This window comes from Natrix helvetica, assembly GCF_964273705.1.
Source record: "Natrix helvetica genome assembly, chromosome: 5".
Lineage (NCBI taxonomy): Eukaryota > Metazoa > Chordata > Lepidosauria > Squamata > Natricidae > Natrix > Natrix helvetica.
Genome location: NC_138551.1, coordinates 79,423,555 through 79,444,029, shown reverse-complemented (window position 1 = coordinate 79,444,029; position 20,475 = coordinate 79,423,555). Strand labels below are relative to the sequence as shown.

Genomic DNA, 20,475 nt, shown 5'->3' with positions numbered 1-20,475 from the left:
ACAGAGAGAGAGGAAGGGAGGGGGGAGAGAGAGAGAGAGGGAGAGTGACAGAGACAGACACACAGAGAGAGACACACAAAGAGAGTGACTGAGAGACAGACAGACAGACACACATACACACAGAGTGACAGAGATGGGGGGAGGGAGGAGAGAGAGACAGAGAAATACAGAGAGAGTGAGAGAGAAACAGACAGACAGACACAGAGAAAGAATGACAGAGAGAGACAGAGAGACAGAGAGGGAGGGAGGGAGGGAGGGAGGGAAGGAGAGAGAGAGAAACAGCCACACAGAGAGAGAGAGAGACAGACTGACTGACAGACACAGAGAGAGACACAGAAAGAACAAGAGAGACAGAGAAAGAAAGAAAAAGAAAGAAAGAAAGAAAAATGAAAGAAAGAAAGAAAGAAAGAAAGAAAGAAAGAAAGAAAGAAAGAAAAAAGAGAACTTATGACCACAATTGAGCCCAAAATGTTGGTTGCTAAGCAAGAGCATCATTAAGTGAGTTTCACCACATTTTACAAGTTGGCCATGCCAAATGACTTCCAAGCCACTCCCACCCAGTCACATGACCACCGAGCCACTCCCACAAAACAGGCCACACCTACAAAAGAGGTTCTAAAAAAATTTGAAACCCACCACTGGAACGGTAACAGCAGTTTTCTTGCAAAGTAGGTTGAATTTGGCTATTTAGTTTCTGTCTCATCACAAAGTCATGCCAGCTCTCCTTTTATATTGAATAAAGTTTTAAATGACAGTAGATTAAGAGGTTTTGTCACCAGTTATTAGGACTTGCCATTTCGATGCCTCTTCTCTAGGTGTAGGACAAGGAGTCATTAGGTCATGCTTCATTCGACTTTGAGATGGTGGCACTGATGTGGGTCATCCCTCAGTTTCTTGGTTTGGTGCTAAAGGTATCGTGGTATATTCACATAAGGAGGATAGCATCTCCATCTCTACTGGGACCTCTAATGTCCTCTCTGGATCTTGGCTTCTGTTTTCCATGATCTCATATTCATGCAATCCCTTGTCCTCTGGGAGAGAAGTGAGAGGCCAATTATTGGGGAGACCAGATGTATAAGCGGCTCTGCTGTGTCCATTGTGACCAACAAGGATTTCTTTAAATTTTCTAACTTCTCTATCTTGCGCATTAGAGTTGACCATGTCTGTTGAAAGAACTTTATTGGGGGTGCATGGAGCCCAATATTGTGCTTGAAGAAAAACAGCTATATCTTTTCTCAATGTCCCTAAATCATGTTGAATGGCTATTAGTTGTTCAAAAATTGAAACCACCGTTTGCCCTGTGAGAAGGCATTGCTTTGCCATAAACTCTGTTGTATTTTCCCATGGTAAACTCTCCGTACTCTGAATTAACTTGTTGTTCTTAGCCTTTTTACCCCTTAACTCAGACTCCATACAGGATGTAATTGGACTAGTTGTCTTTGAGAACACCTGGCTGTCAGTTTGCTCCCCCGCTCCCAAACTGGGAAAGTCTAGTAGCTGTTGTTTTGCCAAATCTCTTTGCCGGTCTTGTTCTAATCTCTAAAGATTTTGGGAAATGGAGGGGAGGTTAGTTTTACTTACAGATCTCTTGCCAACATAGTGCTCCTCAATTCTTGGTTGTTTTGCAGTTTTCACCAGAGGGAGAGATCCCGGGCGGGTACCATGGCATTTCTTTCTTTTTCCCATGCCTCTTTAGTCCCTGGCAGCAACAAAACTTTTGTCTGGGTTATGGTCTACGCAGTTTCTCCTACAAAAAATATTAGTTAAATAAAAAAGAATCCAATGGGAGTACTAAAAATTAATAGAATAAAATAAAACCAGGAGGTGCTACCACAAACACACACCGGCTGCACCAGCTGCAGCTCTGCCCCCTTCAGGGTGTCATTCAGTAGAATAAATCATTTGAGGAAAAAACGATCAGATATAATCTGAAATCTCTTCAAGGACAATGTGGAATAAATATCTATAGATACAAAGAGAACTTCCATAATATATGAGGTAATCTACTCAGGAAACTTTGTTACACATGGATTTCTGTATAAACAAGTAACCAAAAAGTATGGTAGAAAACCTCAAATGTTTAACTTAATCGTGGAAATTCTGTATATATAGTTGTGGTTTAAAATAAACACACCTAATTTGTCAGCATTCCTGAAAACCCAACTCCAATGAAACTCCAAGACAGGCATTTTCTCAAAGCTCCCATTTATTAGGGTAGGTATACAAGCACATCTGCGAAAACCCAAACTTGATGGTTCCAGGTTTTCCCTCCTAAATGTCAAAAGTCCAAACCATCCCATGCATGAATCAGTCCATCACCTTGTCCAATCCCAATCCATCCCAACTCAAGACATCACTCCAACCACTCCTTCTCCAGATGAAGGAATACACTGACCAAAAAGAAGAATGCTATTTTATCTAACTACATCCCCTCTACTAAATCCCCCCTCCTGCTTTCCCAGGCACACGAATGTGGCAGCGTGGAAGCATCCGGTGTTAATATGGCTTCCAAAGCTGACATAATTTTTTAAAAAAAGATTTCAAGAAACAGGCAAGTGGTTGAGGTGTTGTCCCCCCTCCCCCGAGAGGCTCCAACCCTGAAATTAATCCTTGTATTTCTGCATCAACTCAAGCACATCGGGATAGAGGCGTTGTGGGGCATCCAGACCCCAGATTGGATCAAAATGTTGCCAGTCAGGAATATTCTTATAGAAAACTAAATGAGGGATTCGAGGAAGCAGGGATTCAATATCACGTTTGGTTGCAATAATATCCTTTCCTCCACTCCACATGGCCACTGGCACACCAACATCTTCTATTTTATAAAATGGAGGTTTTGTCTGTGGATGAAAGAGGAGGAAACAAAGAAGGTGATTTGGGAGTCACCCCCACTGGGCAGAGAAGTTGCCTAATGGATTTATGGACTTTTGACAGCAGGTTAAACCCTTAGTGTAGGCATCTCTTATAATTATATGCTATTCACAACAGGACTATGATAAGTAGATGACCTATTGCCAATTAGAAAGGCAGAAGGCAACAACACTGAGAAGATTTCACTAATAGCTTTGTTTAACATCTATTGACTATTAGTACTAATAGATTTCCTCCTCCTCCTCCTCGTCCCCCCTCCACCCTGCTCCTCTTCCTCCTCCCCCTTTTCCTCCTTCTTCTATGGTCTTGCAGCCAGATGATGGTGCCTTAATTTCAGAGGTTTAGGGAAAGCTAACACCCAAAATTACAACACCATCATCTGGCTGCAAGACTATAGAGATGGTAGGAGAAGGATCACAAATCAAGACAGTAAATGTTATAGCAATAGCATTTTAGCTTATATACCGCTTCATGGTGCTTTACAGCACTCTCTGAGCAGTTTACAATGTCAGCATATTACTCCCAATAATCAGAGTCCTCATTTCACTGACCACAGAAGGATGGAATCAACCTTTGATCCATAAGGATTGAATTCTAGACTGTGGACAGACTAATGTTGGTATTTTAGTTTGAAGGTATTCATAGTTGTTAGATAAATTACAGGAAATCAACAATATTTAACCAGCAATTTCAAAAACTGTCAAATCCATATCACCCTTATACTTTTCTTACCATGTTGTATATCTCTATGTTTCTCTGCCCATAGTCATAATATTTAAATTCATGAGAGTGCGAAATCTAAAAGAAAATGAAAACATTATTCACAATTTAAAAATTAGTTTTGAACAACTAGAGATGAAGTATACAAAAAAACCAGAGAATGGACGATTACATACCAGGGAAAAGAGTTGATCACGCTTAAAAAGATTCCACAGAGAATTCGTGAACGTAGACAATAACAATTTTTAGCAAATCAGTTAAATAAAAACAGAATAATGTATAGATGGTTGGTACCAGAAGGGGTACTGGTATCTTGGCAAGGAAAAAGGTATAAGATAGAGAATGTAGAAGAAGCGCAGGAATTCTATGAGAAATACTGCACAGGGGAAGAAGAACAAGGAAGTAAAGAGGACCTAGAAAGTAGAAGTCAAGAGGAAGAAACATCAGAAGACAAGGAAAGAAACAGGAAAGAAGAACAGAGGCAAGAAAGAGAGAGAGCAGAAAAGGAGGGCGCAAGAGGGAAAAGTCAGATACAAACCAGAAGCAACAAAAAACACCCCATCTAAAGATGGACCAGGAAATAACAATTATTTCAATAAACTTGAATGGACTGAATGCACACACACAAAAAAAGAGCACAGATGTTTAATAAACTTAAGAAACTGAAGGTAGATATAATCTGTATACAGGAAGTGCATATTAAAAGGGAACAGAAGAACTTGTTGGAAAACAAAAAACTAGGGAAACTATATACAGCACTAGCAGATAAAAAAAAAGAGAGGGATAGCAACCTATGTAAAGGAAAAATTAAACTCCAAAGAAGTCTACTCTGATGAAGAAGGCAGGATATTAATGATTGAATTAGAGACAACAGAAAAAATGATATTATTAATAGTCATATATGCACCAAATCAGAAACAAAAGGAATTCTATAGGAAACTACACAACATAATAAACAAATTAGAATATGAAAATATTTGCTTAATTGGGGATAATAATGCAATAGTGGATAAAAAATGAACTATGAAGCAAAAAGAAAAATAAAACAAATAAAAAATACGTTACCCAAATCTTTTTTGAGATGGCAATGGAATATAAATTACATGATATTTGGAGAGAAAGGCACAAAACAAGAAAGCAATATACCTTTTATTCGAACCCCCACCAGTCCCTATCAAGAATTGATATGGCTTGGATTTCATCTGGTCTATGCAATCAAGTAGACGAAACTGAAATAGAAGCAAATGAGTGGGCAGATCATAATCCAATAAAATTAAGATGGAAAGGTCAAAGAAGAAGAAAAAGATGGAAGATGAACTCAAATATTGTAAATGAAATAGAATATCCTCAAATGCTGGAGAAAGAATTAAAACTATTTTTTAGAATAAATAAAAAAGAAGACACCTCAATTCAAAATCTCTGGGACACTATGAAAGCATACACAAGAGGCCTTACGATTGCCTACATGGCGAGAAAAACTAGAAAACAAAAAGAGCAACAAGAATGTATGCAAAAGGAACTTATGGAAGCCGAAGATGAACTACAGAAAGACCCAAAGAATAAAATTTAAAAAAGAAAAAAGAGAGATAATAAAACATAAGATCAACTTAATAACTCAAAAGGACTTAGCACAGAAAATTAAAGTGGCCAGACATAATTACTTTGAACAAGCCAACAAACCTTGATGATGGCTGGCATACAGATTGAAGAATGAAAGAGAAAAAAGGATGATATATCAATTAAAAGATGATGAGGGAAGAATTCAATACAAAGTGGAAGAAAAGAAGAATATTATTCATAAATACTTCACAAAACTATACGCGCAAGATAGTATGGAGGAAAATAAAATAAAACATTATTTAAAGACAGAAAAGATAAAACCAATCTCAAAAGAGCAAAGGGAGGCAATAAACAGGCCAATAACGTTAGCCGAAGTGGAGTCTTGAAAAAGCAGAAAAATAATAAAATCCCAGGACCAGTTGGAATACCGGTGGAGCTATACAAATATAATAAAATAATATTGGAAGAACTAGGAGTGGAAATGTTTAATGAAGTTTTAGGAAAAGCCAAGATACCTGAATCATGGACAGAAGTAATAAAATCGCTAATCCCAAAAGAAGAAACCAGCCTACAAGAAATTCAAAACACATAGGCCAATTTCATTATTAAACTCAGATTATAAAATATTTGTAGCAATTATGGCAGGAAGAATTAAACAGGTTTTAAATGAACGAATACATCTGGACCAAAACTGATTTTTACCTCACAGACACATTAAAAATAATACGAGAATCATCCTAGATATAATAGAGTATTACAAGGCGCATCCAGAAAAACAAATGGTACTGGTTTTCCTTGATGCACAAAAAGCATTTGACAATGTAATCTGGAAATTTATAATAACACTATTGGACGAGATGAAATTCAGAGAAAAATTTATAAAAATGATAGAAGGATTTTATAACAATCAGACAGCCAAAGTTCTGATGAATGGAGAATTAACAGAGAAGATTGAAATAAAAAAAGGAGTCAGACAGGGATGTCCCCTCTCTCCTTTGCTGTTTATATTAACTTTGGAAATTTTATTAAATGAAATTCAGAAGGACCAGGGAATAAAAGGTTTAAGACTCAAAAATGAAGAATATAAGGCCCAAGCCTATGCCGATGACTTAGTATTTGTTCTAGAGGACCCAGCAGAATCCAGCCTGAAATTAATTCAAACATTAGAAGAATATGGCAAAGTGGCAGGACTAAAGATCAATAAAGCTAACTAAGGTATGTAGGAAGCACACCACAATAGTAATGGGAGATTTTAACTACGCTGACATCAACTGGGAAACAAACTCTGCACCAAGTGGAAGATCCAACAGGTTCCTAACAAACCTAGCAGACAACTTTGTTTTCCAAAAAGTAGAGAAGGAAACAAGGGGATCAGCCATATTGGACTTAATTCTCACTAACAGAGAGGAAATGATAGAAGGTGTTGAAGCCATAGGAACCCTGGGGGCAAGTGACCATGCAATATTGGAATTCAACATTATGCAAACACAAGTAGTAGAACAAAGTCAAACTAGAGTCTTGGACTTTAAGAAAGCTAATTTCAATAAACTTAGAGAGAGCTTTGGAAAAATTCCATGGATGAGAATCCTCAAGGGGAAAACAACTCAAGAAGCTTGGGAAATTTTGAAAAATGAGATTACAAAAGCCCAGTCTAGCACAATACCAACGAAGAAGAAAAATAACAGCTCCCAAAAGAAACCAGCATGGCTGCAAAAAGAACTATCTGACAAACTGAAAGACAAAAAAGATAAGTATAAAAAGTGGAAGGAGGGGGACATAACTAAGGCAGAATATCAGCAAATAGCCCGAGCCTGTAAACATGAAGTGAGGAAAGCTAAGGCTCACAATGAAGAAAGGCTTACCACAAAAGTAAAAATTAACAAAAAAAAGCTTCTTCCAACATGTTAAAAACAAGAAAAAAGTTAAGGAAACAATTGGTCCATTGCTAGGAGAAAGTGGCAAGAAGGTGACAAGCAACAGGGAGAAAGCAGAACTATTTAACTCATGTTTTGCATCTATCTTTACACAAAGGGATAAAACAGTCCAACCTATCAAAAGCAGCACCACAAAAATCAGACTAGGAACACAAATTGAAATAGGGAAGAAAATGGTAAGTGAGCACCTGTCTACCCTAGACGAGTTCAAATCTCCAGGACCGGATGGATTACACCCCAGGGTTCTGAAGGAACTAGCAGACGAGATCTCAGAACCACTGAATTATATCTTTCAGTGATCCTGGAACACTGAGGAACTACTAGAGGACTGGAAAAGAGCTGATGTGGTTCCCATCTTCAAAAATGGGAAAAAATTAGATCCAGGAAACTACAGACCTATCAGCCTAACCTTAATACCAGGAAAGATTCTGGAAAAAATAATCAAGCAACGAATTTGCGAACACCTAGAAGCAAACAAAGTGATAGCCAAAAGCCAACATGGATTTGTCAAAAACAGATCATGCCAGACTAATCTTATTGCATTCTTTGATAATGTGACAAAATTTGTGGACCAGAGGAATGCCGTCGATATAGTTTACTTGGACTTCAGTAAGGCTTTTGATAAGGTAGACCATAACCTACTACTAGATAAAGTAGAAGAATGTGGGTTAGACAGCATCACCACCAGATGGATTCGTAACTGGCTGACCAACCGCACTCAGCGTGTAGTTCTCAATGGAACTGCATCTACATGGAGGGAAGTATGCAGTGGAGTACCACAAGGCTCTGTTTTTGGCCCAGTAATCTTCAACATCTTCATCAACGATTTGGATGAGGGAATAAATGGGGAACTCATTAACTTTTCAGATGACTCCAAGCTTGCAGGAATAGCTAACACTCCAGAAGATAGGCTTAAGATACAGAAGGATCTTGACAAAGTTGAACATTGGGCACTATCTAATAAAATGAAATTCAATGGTGAAAAGAGTAAGGTTCTACATTTAGGCAACAAAAATGGAATGCACAGGTACAGTATAGGTGATACCTTGCTCAGTAGCAGTAACTGTGAAAGGGATCTTGGAGTCCTAGTGGACAACCATTTAAATATGAGCCAGCAGTGTGCAGCAGCTGCCAAAAAAGCCAACACAGTTCTAGGCTGCATCAACAGAGGGATAGAATCAAGATCACGTGAAGTGTTAATACCACTTTATAATGCCTTGGTAAGGCCACACTTGGAATACTGCATTCAGTTCTGGTCGCCACGATGTAAAAAAGATGCGGAGACTCTAGAAAGAATGCAGAGAAGAGCAACAAAGATGATTAGGGGACTGGAGACTAAAACATATGAAGAACGGTTGCAGGAACTGGGTATGTATAGATTAAGAGAAAGAAGGACTAGGGGAGACATGATAGCATTATTCCAATATCTCAGAGGTTGCCACAAAGAAGAGGGAGTCAAACTATTCTCCAAAGCACCTGAGGGTAGAACAAGAAGCAATGGGTGGAAACTAATCAAGGAGAGAAGCAACTTAGAACTGAGGAGAAATTTCCTGACAGTTAGAACAATTAATCAGTGGAAAAGCTTGCCTCCAGAAGTTGTGAATGCCCCAACACTGGAAGTCTTTAAGAAGATGTTGGATAGCTATTTGTCTGAAACTGTATAGGGTTTCCTGCCTAGGCAGGGGGTTGGACTAGAAGACCTCCAAGGTCCCTTCCAACTCTACTATTGTATTGTATTGTATTAAAGACAAAACAAAAATAATAACCAAGAACATGACAAAAAAGCAAGAAGAGGAACTGGAAGTAACAACCAGAATGCAAATAACTAAGAAAGTGAAATACTTGGGGATCTGGGTGTCGGCAAAATGTTCCACAATTAAAGATGATAATTATAATAAATTAGTGATACAAATAAGGAAAGATTTAGAAAATTGGAAAAATATTCAACTATCACCCATGGGACGTATAGCGACAATTAAAATGAATATTTTACCAAGAATCTTATTCCTGTTGCAAGCCGCACCTATTAATCAGAGTAAAAAATTCTTTCAAAAATTAAACAAAATAATCGATAGGTTTATTTGGCAGGGACGAAAAGCGAGGATTAAACTAAAATCAATGCAAGACAGCAAGGAGAGGGGAGGTTTAGCATTACCAAATTGGGATCAGCAGTAACAATAACATGGGTGAAGGACTGGATAGAGATAAAGAATAAAAGAATTTTGACCTTGGAAGGCCATGATTTGCAGGAAGGCTGGCATACATTCCTATGGGATGATAAAAATAAAGTGCACAAATACTTTCAAAATCATTTAATTAGAAGAGCGTTATTGCAAAAATGGCTCAAAATAAAAAAAATCCACTATGTGTAAATTCTGAATTGGCTATCACCGACAGAAAGGATGACCCATCCAAATTTTATAGATTTGAACAAAATGCTAAGATATAGAGACTTAATTGATAGACAGGGAAATTTAAAAACAATTGAAGAATTGGCAGAACAGAACATGAAAGTTGACTGGCTAACTTACCTTCAAATCAAAGCTAAATACAATAAAGATACCAAATTATATGACATTGAAACACATGAATTGGATAAAATTATTCAAAGCTCAGATAGAAAGATGATAGGGAGAATATATAAATTTCTCCTGAAGTATAAAATGAAAGAGGAAATTGTGAAAGAACAAATGATAAAATGGGTGCAGAACTTTGGCTATAATATTGAATTAGACAAATGGGAAAATTTTGGGGGAACAAACTTAAAAATGACATTATCAGTTACATACAAGAAAAGCCAGTACAAAATGTTTTATAGATGGCACCTGGCACCAACAAGGTTAGCTAAAATCTCAACAAATACCTCCCCAAAATGTTGGAAATGCGAATCGATACACGGAATATATTACCATTTATGGTGGACCTGTAAGGAGGCTAAAAATTTTTGGAAAAAGATCAAAATTGGCTGGAGTCAAAAATGGGGGTTAAAATGGAATGGAAACCTGAATTTTTAAAATTAGGAATAATGTCTGCGAAATGCAAAAAAAAAAAAAAAATCCAGTATTTAATACTACATATAATTATGGCGGCAAGGATTGCTTTTGGCCAGAAATGGAAAAACAAACTAACTCCAAGCGAAGATGAAATAATAAGAAAGGTTATGGACTGTGCTGAAATGGACAAATTAACTAAAGAAATTGAGGGAAAAGAAGAATCAGAATTCTATCAGATATGGGATAAATGGTATAGGTGGATGGAGGAAAGAAACAAGAATCAATGAAGAAATATAACAAAACTCAAAAATAATAGTTATGAGTAAAATAAGAGAGTTAAGACTGGTGAAATCCAAATGAAATACAATAGAAGGGGAAATAATATAAGGTGAGCGGTATCGATTGATAATTGCTATTAGAAAGAACAGGAAGCTCCTGTTTGTATTGCATTGTGTAAATGTGTTGTACGTCTAAGTTTTGTCTGTGTGTATTTTACATGTTTGTTAATAAAATTGTAAAAAAATAGTTTTGAAATCTTAATATTAAGAATTAACAACATATATATATAAAATATGTATGCACAATATTTTTCATCTAGAATTTTATAGAAAGATTGCAAAATGAAGGCAGTAAACATAGTGAAAAATAGTAAAATATTTACTTTACTAAAATAAGTACCACAGAAATTTTAAAACTTTAAAAATATAAAACTCATAAAAGGAAGTAACCTTAATATATTCTATGTGGTCTAGATTTAATCATAGTTATTTTCATTAATCAAATTTATATAGCCACCTATCTCACAAAAGGGACTCAAAAGTCCAGAAGCGGTTTCCAAGTAGAAACAAAACTACTTACCGGTATTGTTAGATACTTCCTCCTCTATTGCTGCTAACAATGGAAGTCTCCACTCAGGTCCTCTGTTGCCGGCAGGAACAGAGGAGCACCTGATTGACTGAGAGGCTGGACAGCTCCCATTTAAAAGGGGAGCTGTCCGACCATCTCTTCAGTGGATGTTTGCACGTACTTAAATAAAGAGCTGTTATCGCTGAGCCTTTTGTGCTTTTCGTTACCCGATCTAACAGGTATATATTTTTTTTCTTTTATCAAAGCAATGACTTTAGCCATCTATGCTACCTTCATCAACTTTTGCAGCCATTGGAGGTTCAGGGATTTTTAATGATCTCCTTCATCCAGAATATTGATCAGTTTTGCCCTATTTTCTTTGTTCTTCCCTATTGATTTTGTATCCAAAAGGTATTTAGTCATAACCTTAGGTGTTTAATTTAATTTAAATGTTAATATTTTGGCTAGCCTTTTCTTTGGAACAAGCTTCAATGCAGGCAATCTTATTCTGTTGTTTTTTATCTGTTCTTGATGCTCAATAATTTTTTGTTTCAATTTCTCTTATTATTATTTTTTAAGATATTTTGCATTCTCATCTTGGATGAGAAGCAAAATATCTTCAACACCCCCCACCCCCAGAAAGTCCAGTTGCCTCTTGAAAAAAAAAGCATCTTTGGGACAACCATGATCTCGTTGACTGAGAATATCCATAGACTTCTGTGTGAATACTTTATTTCGCAATATAGGTCCTCATTGATCTGCTAGTCTCTATTCTGTTAGTTCTGATTCTGGATTTTGTTCTTTCCATTTTTTAAAGATATTCTGTTCTTGGTGAACTTGATTTGCTATAACAATTCATTCTTTCTTGGTTTTCTTGGTATTGTATTTGTGATTTGTGAACAATTATTCCTCCAGTAATTTTGCAAGTGCTGGTCTTCATTGGTCAACCAAAATCCTGAGTCGTGTATCCCATTTGTCACCAGATATCTAAGAGCTCCAGCATCTAATGACATCCTTGTCCAGTTGGGCAATGAGGAATCTGATATGGATTTCTGTCAATGAAGTCTCACAATATTGTTTAAGAGAGAGCCACTCTTGATCTGACTTCCGTACTGAGACCATTTTAATATGGTTAAATCTCTGGCATCTCATCTTGCTCATATCCCACATCCATGCACTTGGATAATAATGAGAGACACACGGTGAGTGGACAAGAGTTCCTTGATGTCAGTATAAAATTTTAAATGAGCATTCATTTTCTGCAAAAAAATTTTTGAAGTGCTTATAGCAAAATCACTTCCATAATAATGTTTGCTCTACAATATCGAATGTGTTCAATCATCTCTTTTGCCACTTTCTAATATATCAACAATTACAATGATATTTCAAATGCATTTATTTTTGTGACCTGAGTCTTTTCGATATTGCTCCCTCCCCCCTGTCTTCAGGTGGAGCTGCAGCCCCTCCCTCCCTCATATCTTGTGCATTGTCACCTTTTTCACTACCTCTTATATTTTCGTCCTTTAGGAGGGCACTATGTTTTTTAATGAAGGCTTCTGCCTTCACAACTGGGTTAATCTGAATTCTGTTTCCCTCCCAGAAGATCAACATTCCTTCTGGCAATAACCATCTAAACCAAATTCCTTCATTATATAATTTCTTTGATAAGGAGGAATACTTCCTCCTCTTATCTCTTATTTTTTTTCGGAATTTGCTTAAGAATGGTTATTTCTTTGTCTTTATATTCTAGTGGTCCCCCCCCCTTTGGGCCCCTAGCACCTCATCCCTCATGGCCTTCCTAAGAAATTTAACATGTACTTCCCTTGGAACATTATGTGTTCTGGCATATGCTGAGTTGATCCTGTAAGATCATATCCCACCACAACTGTTCTTTATCTCTGTTAATATATTCTGCTAAGATTGTACTCATAATATCCTTAACATCTTCATCTTCTGTCTCCGGTAAGTTCTGGAATCTGAGAAAAAAGGACATTCTTTCAAGTTCTATCTTTACCATAAAATGTTCCAATTCTCTATTCCCCTTCTGGACTGCCTTACCCTCCTCCCCCAGCCCAACCTCACCCTCCTCCAGCACACCAATTCTTTGTTTATTTTCTGTTGTTTGCTGCTGTACACCTCTGAGCTCTTCTTTAAAATCTGCCACTTCTTTTTTCAACTCATTTTGTCCCTTCATAAGAGCCTGGAACATTTGGATAACAGATAAATCTTTTGAACTCTCTCCAGTCCCTTCTTGTTGTAAAAATGATGGAATTTTTGTCTGTTGAGTCGTTGGGCTGGATGTAGAGGAGGTAGGTGCTGAGGCTGCCTTGCCTGAAGGTGGTTTTCTGGGCTCCATTTGTCTGAGTTCAGAGATGACTGTAAATCTTTTGTAAAAGAAATGGCGTCTGTGGAGCATGCAGCTGGGTGAGTCCGATAAGACAGGCAAGTCCAAAAGTGAAAGTTAATCCCCAATCACATTTCCAAGCCAAAAAAAAAAAAAAGAAAATCAAATAATCCAAATCCAGAAAGACCACATAACAGGAGGAGCTCCAGAGTCCTTCAGGGGGGGAGTAGTAATATAAAGCCAGGAATTTCTTCAAATGTAGTTTCAAAAGGCAAATTTCATTTATAAGTGCGAAGAAGAAGATGGAAGCAAGCCATCTTGGTTCCCCCTTTCTCAGGGAATGAGGGAGCAGAACATCAAAAGTTTCCATAAAGTTTTTAAAACAGCTCAGCAATCACCTCTTGCAGTTATGATATAAATCTTTCTCACATAGTTAGTGCAAGTGACTAATTCAACTTTTGCTCTCTCTCTCCATTCCGAGATTGAGAGATAGTCCAAATGCCGCTTTACCTGAGGGGGGGTGAAAGAACTCCCCTCCAATCTTCCAACTTCAAATAGATTGAATCCACAACTTACAAAAGGCTGCTGCTCATCAGTTAAAGAGGGTTAGAGAGATTGGAGCAAACTTCTCACCTCCAGCACTTCAGCCACTACTTCTGATTAATTGCTTTCTTCCGGAGTCCATTCAGCAAAGGTGCAGGCAGCTGACTGCTGCGCTATGCACCCCCCTCACTCCCGGGCTCCTGAGGCAAAGCTGGAAACCACCCACAGCTGCCACCGATTCCAGGGGTTCCAGCAAGCCGCCCTACAGCAGGTGGTCCCTCTGAGACTGCCTGTGCTCCTAAAAGGAGCCCACCGGAGAAGCGAACAGCGGACACCCAGCGTCCATCGCCTTCAGAATCTGGAAGCAATCTCCAAATATATATATTTGACAACATGACCGACCAACCAACCAATAAACACCCCTGCTTGTCATGTCTTTTGCACTCAAACCAACCATTTAATTAAATATAAAACAGTGATATATCAATTTTGATTTGCCTTGAAATAACTAACAAGCTTAAATTGTACTCTACCTGAGTCCAGTGAATCCAGTTTTTTACAGATGAATAATCAGGAAAGAATGCAACATATACATCCGACCGACTCTGAAAAACAAGAAAAAATTACATATTTACAATTTTTAAAATACAAAAGTATTTTTATTGTTACATTGTTGTAAAATAGAAGCAAATAAGCTAAACAGTTCTTTCTCCATCCCATACCTCAGTTTTCCCCAAAAAAGTTGCACACTACCAAAAACAATAGAAAATCCTATTGGAGAATAGGTGAGTGATTTCCTATTATGCACCTTTAAAAAGGACTCCCAAAGTTTTTGCAATAATTGTCCCATCACCAAATCTCTGATTTTGGGATGATCACTGAGGGCCTACATACTGCTTTGGCTCTTTGTTCCAATGCAATGTACTCTTAGTAACCTTTACACCTAATAAGCCATGGATGTATATGTATGAATGTGACTGGTGATTTGATGATTAATTACACTAAACTTATCATATTTGTCGGAGATGAAAGATGAGGTGGAGAAAAACTTCTGGCATTCAGGAGACACCCAACTTCCATTTTTATAATTATTTTGAAGGATTTGGAGAGGGTGTGCAAACTATTGAAGTGATTATCCATTTTAGCAATGTAGGATCAACGAGAAACACAAATAACATCCTATAATTTATCTATCTTGCAAGATCATGACAGATCAGGTGGATGTTGTTATCTGTAGAAGAACACATGTGGGGTAATTATTTAGATTTTGGACTAGGCAGCTGGTGAGGACTCAGATCAGGTTGTTCTCAGCTCAAAGATAAATTTGGGTTAACAATGATGTCTCCATTATCTCACACAGTGCTACAGGTTGGGCATTAGCTGTGAAGAGCCATGTGGGCCATGATGAAGGGTTTGATTGTGTATCTGCATTGGAGTGTAAGCCCAGATGCCGTTTCATTTGGCAGCTGCTTTGCTTAATGACCAAATTGCTGGTTCCAAATGTAGTTGCTAAACAAAGACTACTTGTATGGAAGGAGAAAGGATATCTTCAAAATAGAAGAGGCAAATGTCCCAGATTAATGAATAGGTATATTTTAAGCACCTGGGTGGGGTGTTGCTGTTAAGTACTTGCTTTCTGCACTGTATTTTTTCTTTTTTTATTTCCTCCTCACTTTTAGGGAGCCATGATGATGACCTTGGAGAAAGCAGGCTGTAGATATTAGTGAAACAGCAAATGTAGAAACAGCATGGATGTATGAAGAGTGTCTCAGGCCGATTTTCCCAAACTCCTTTGAATCCCTTGTTTGTAAGAGAAGGGAAGGAAAGAGAAGGGAATATTCAGCCAGACCTTCAAGATTCAAGATCAAGCAGTGTTTCTCAACCTTGAGTTCTGTGAGTCCATAAAGCTGCCAAATGTTGAAATGCACTCCGATTAAAGTCTCATCCTGGACTTTAGTTTCTGATCTGGTCTGACCTCATCTGGTTAACCCCAACCAAGCTTGTAGAAAATTTAAACAAAAATAGAGCTCACGTACCACATTTAGGTTTTTCTCATTATATCCACCTGAAAAGAAAAGGAACTGGAGGCAGAGCTTGTCAATTACTGGATAACTGCATGCATAGGTCACAGTGTTCTTTATTCTCTCATTAGAAAGGGAAAATTCTTTAGTGCCCCATATTAGCTGTAAAAAAAAAAATGGCCCATGAAGAGAAAGAAACATGCACTTTATTTTGACCCAAGTTATCATTGGAAGTCCTTCTCTAGACTTCCCCCACCCAAGCCTTTGTTTTCATACACCTCTACAAAGTCACATTGTAAGACTGTACATATTTCAGTCAGTACAATTCTGTGCTTTATTGCAACATAAATTCAGAATAATTACTTCTAAACGAAAAAAGAAAAGTTTTATATTGTTGTTTTTCTTGTTTTTAATTCCGGTTACTTTTTTTTTGTTTCCATTCTGTTTTTATTGTAAGCCACGCAGAGTTAGGTACTGCAGGTAGTAGTCCTCCCGTAACAACCCTAGTAGTTAATAGTAGGTGAAGCAGTCACTAAGCAGGAAATCACATTCCTGGGATTATCCATTCTGGCTGGAAAGAGAGAAGACTATTCAGTTTCACATCTTAGCCTTCAAACTAGTTCCCTACCCTTTGCAATCTTTGGAGTGTGGGATTGAAATAATTTAACAATGAGTTATTTGCCCTGATGATTTCCTCCATCAGCCAGTTCACCAAACTGTTCAGAAACTGTCTGAATCCTACCACTGGTTGTCGGTGTTCTATGCTAGCACTTTACTCTCTTGAAATCCTGTCTCCCCTCTGCCCCACCCTTTGGGATGCTCAAATGCATTTAAGGTAATGGCACAGCATGGCCACAGCTCCCAGCTCAAGGCTGCTGGCACAACTGCCTTGCTTTTGATGCATGGAAGTGCTTATTAAAACTTATTAAATTAAACCTTACAAATTAGTGTTACAAGGTAGAATAGACTCCTTCCCAGAAAAGGGTGTAGAAGAGGCATTAGGAGCAATATTTGGATTCTCAATGGAAATTACACTAAAGCAGGATAAGTCTTTCTGGACCAATATTACCATATCTACAAGGCAAAGCTGTTCTGTAAATGGAATGTTATGAATGTTTCATTCAGTTCTGTTGTTGATACGGTATTGAACCACAGTAATGTATTTTTTTCATTGTGGGTACAAAAGTACTCTGGGTACAAAGCTGCTTTAAAGGGTGGATTGCTGAGGTACAATTGTACTCTAGGTTAAGACCTTGCAATATTCTGACTATAACTCTATATCAAAGTTCCTTTGCTTTAGACCCAGTATTGTACAATCTTCTCTCATTGGCATTAGAACCAACATTAGCTATGATTTCAATGTAGCTTTTAAGTTCTGCCTCACTAATTTTGCTACTTGGATCTTAGGAATTTTGACTGAACCTTTCCCAGTTCTGGTAATTAATTCCAGGGTTTAACAGGGCTCAGTATATATAACTGGGATTACTGTCTATCGGGCACCACTGGAGAACAAGGAAGAAAGAAAGAATTACTGCTGAATCAAAGCAGGGCAGTGTTGCAAGATTTTATTAATGTAGTTATGTGATAGAATTTGCTCCTCTGGTTGTTTCTATCTGGTTTATCTCACAAGTCTGATATCGATCTTGCAGGCCTGAAAGAACAATCCTTCTTTTTCCTCCCCCATCCACATCTCCTTTACACAGTTACCATTAATATGCTTAGTAACAATAAGCCAGACATATAATTTGGGATGTCAAAATCATGCCATCGCATGCCCACCCTCCCCCTATTTTTGGCACGCAATGGACACATTTTTCACCCTCCCCAGGCTCCAGTGGCTTTCTAGGAGCCTGGGGAGTTCGAAAACAGCCTCCCTCACCCCCCTGGAGTCCCTCGGGAGACTTTAGGAGCCTTCCCTGAAGCCTCTGGAGGGCGAAAAACGGTCCCACAGGCAAACCGGAAGTCTTTTCCCGAACTTCTGGGTTGCCCGTAGAGTTGTTTTTCATCCTCCAGAGGCTTCAGGAGGTTTCCCTGAAGCCTCTGGAGGGAGAAAAATGGTTCAACGTGCATTGGAAAGCCTCCGGAGGGTGAAAAATGGCCAAAAATGAAGGCCAAAGTCAGTTGGTCAGGTTACGCATGTGCGCTGGACCTGACAGGGCAATTCCTTGCATACCCTAACAAATGGCTCCAAGTGCTACCTGTGCCATAGAGCAACTGGAAATAAATAAATACCTACTTTTACGAGTCCTTCTGGTATTATTCCAAGTATACGCAATGTCCCACTTAAACCTTTCAGGGTATAGCCAGGTGAGAGGCTTAAAAATAATTTCACTCTTTCAGTGAAGTGGGGCAGGACTGCTAAAGCAATGAAACCTGCAAAAAGTAAAGAAGGAAGTAACTGAAACTATAGAATTGTAGGGGGTATTTTAATCTTTTAAAAATAGAAAATATGAGATTAGGAATTGTTTTATTATTATAATTGACTGGAATTGAGAAAATATGGGATTTTGGGAGAGTTAGAATTATACTAGTGAGGAAGTGAAACAAATGTAAAAATTAGTAACAAAAGAATGGACTTAAAAATTGAATTAATGAAGATTATGAAATTGACTATTTGGGTCCTTGTAAGATTTTGTTTAGCTAGATATTATTTTTATAATCTTGATTTATAATCTTGATAATACTTTTGGATTAATGATTGGATAATTATGGTAAAATTGTAGAAATATTGTACAGAGAGGCCTCAACTCTCTTGTTTAGTGACTGTATGGAGTTACAATGGCTCTGGAAAAAAGTGATTTATAGATGTTTTTTATATTAAAACCATCACAACATCCTACAAAGTCATTGATCAAGTTTTGGGTGCTTAGCAACTGAGATGTATTTATGTAATATCTTTTATGTAACTGGTGGCACAATGGTGGCATTGCAGGCTAACCCTGCCTAGAGCCTGGAGTTTGATCCTGATAGGGCTCAAGTTAATTCAGCCTTCCATACTTCCCATGTCTGTAAAATGAAGACCCAGATTGTTGGGGCAATTAGCAAATAATGCTTCTATGTTGTAAAGCAGCAGAGAGTGCTGTAAAACACTATGCGATAATATATCAATCTAAATCTTCTTGGTATTACTATTAAAACTGGGGCAAAAAAAAAAAAGACATAGGTATCTTATGGGACCTAACTAAAAACCGGCTGCTCTGCTCCATTTGCCATAATTGGCTTCAGCAAATGTTCAGAAAGCGAAGCTGCCATTTGAAGTGGATTGTCCTCATGTGGAAGCAAAGGTGCTTCATTCAGGCAAAATGGTGCACCTCCATGAAATCAAGGCCCACTTGATGGCCTTTGTAAATTCTTGACAGACATCTCCATATAGACAATATTGGTTAAAGACTCTTAACCAGAATAGATTTTGAAAACTTTGCAGCAGAGATGTAGAATGGTGTGTGTGTGTGTGTGTGTGTGTGTGTGTGTGTGCGCGCGTGCAGGTGTGTAAGATGATATGGACCAAAGCCAAGAAAAATACACAGTCATTTTCTTTTAATTGCTGAACCCAGTTGAAAAATAGGGTCCTTGGTTGATAGACAGCGAAAAACAGTTTTATTATAAAATGATGCCAAGACTATATTCTTACCTATTGTTCCTCCTTGGGAATGGCCAACATAATATAAAGACTCTTGTTTTGTTTCCTCTAGGATGAAGTTTACTGTTGCTGGTATGTCATAAATTCCCATTTCATGAAAACTGTAACACGAAAATACATTCAAATCAACCTGTAATAATACTCACCTAGGTTACCATCTTTGGATAACGGGATCAAAGTACTAATACTAATACTAGTACTAATACTAGTACTGTACTGTACTATAAATACAATAGCAGAGTTGGAAGGGACCTTGGAGTTCTTCTAGTCCAACCCCCTGCCTAAGCAGGAAACATTATACCGTTTCAGACAAATTCACAACTTTTGGAAGCAAGCTGTTCCACTGATTAATTGTTCTAACTGTCAGGAAATTTCTCCTCAGTTCTAAGTTGCTTCTTTCCTTGATTAGTTTCCACCCATTGCTTCTTGTTCTACACTCAAGTGCCTTGGAGAATAGTTTGACTCCCTCTTCTTTGTGGCAACCCCTGAGATATTGGAACACGGCTATCATGTCTCCCCTAGTCCTTCTTTTCATTAAATTAGACATATCCAGTTCCTGCAACTGTTCTTCATATCTTTTAGTCTCCGGTCCCCTAATCATCTTTCTAGAGCACTCTTTCTAGAGTCTCCACATCTTTTCTACATCGTGGCGACCAAAACTGAATGCAGTATTCCAAATGTAGCCTTATAAAGTGGTATTAACACTTCCTGTGATCTTGATTCTATCCTAGAACTGTGTTGGCTTTTTTAGCAGCTGCTGCACACTGCTGGCTCATATTTAAATGGTTGTCCACTAGGACTCCAAGATCCCCCCCACAGTTACTACTATTGAGCAAGGTATCACCTATACCAGTGATGGCGAACCTATGGCACGCGTGCCACAAGCGGCATGCGGAGCCATTTGTCAGGGCACGTGAGGCGCTGCCCTGTCAGCTGGCCAGCGCGCATGCGCGTGCTGGCCAGCTGAGTTCACCTTTTTAAAAGCTATTTTTCGCCTTCTCCA

At 38.1% G+C, this 20,475-nt stretch overlaps 1 protein-coding gene across 1 annotated transcript; it reads right to left on the bottom strand.

Annotated features, from left to right (window-relative positions):
- Positions 1-2,232: 2,232 nt before the first annotated feature.
- LOC309392663 (putative lysosomal acid lipase/cholesteryl ester hydrolase) lies at positions 2,233-19,563 on the bottom strand (the record flags this gene model as incomplete). The annotated part of the gene is made up of 6 exons (XM_081954092.1): positions 2,233-2,840; positions 3,604-3,669; positions 14,345-14,416; positions 15,848-15,994; positions 18,069-18,205; positions 19,464-19,563. 6 exons carry the CDS (start codon positions 19,561-19,563, stop codon positions 2,604-2,606), a joined length of 759 nt encoding a protein of 252 aa, XP_081810218.1. The 3' UTR covers positions 2,233-2,603.
- Positions 19,564-20,475: the final 912 nt, after the last annotated feature.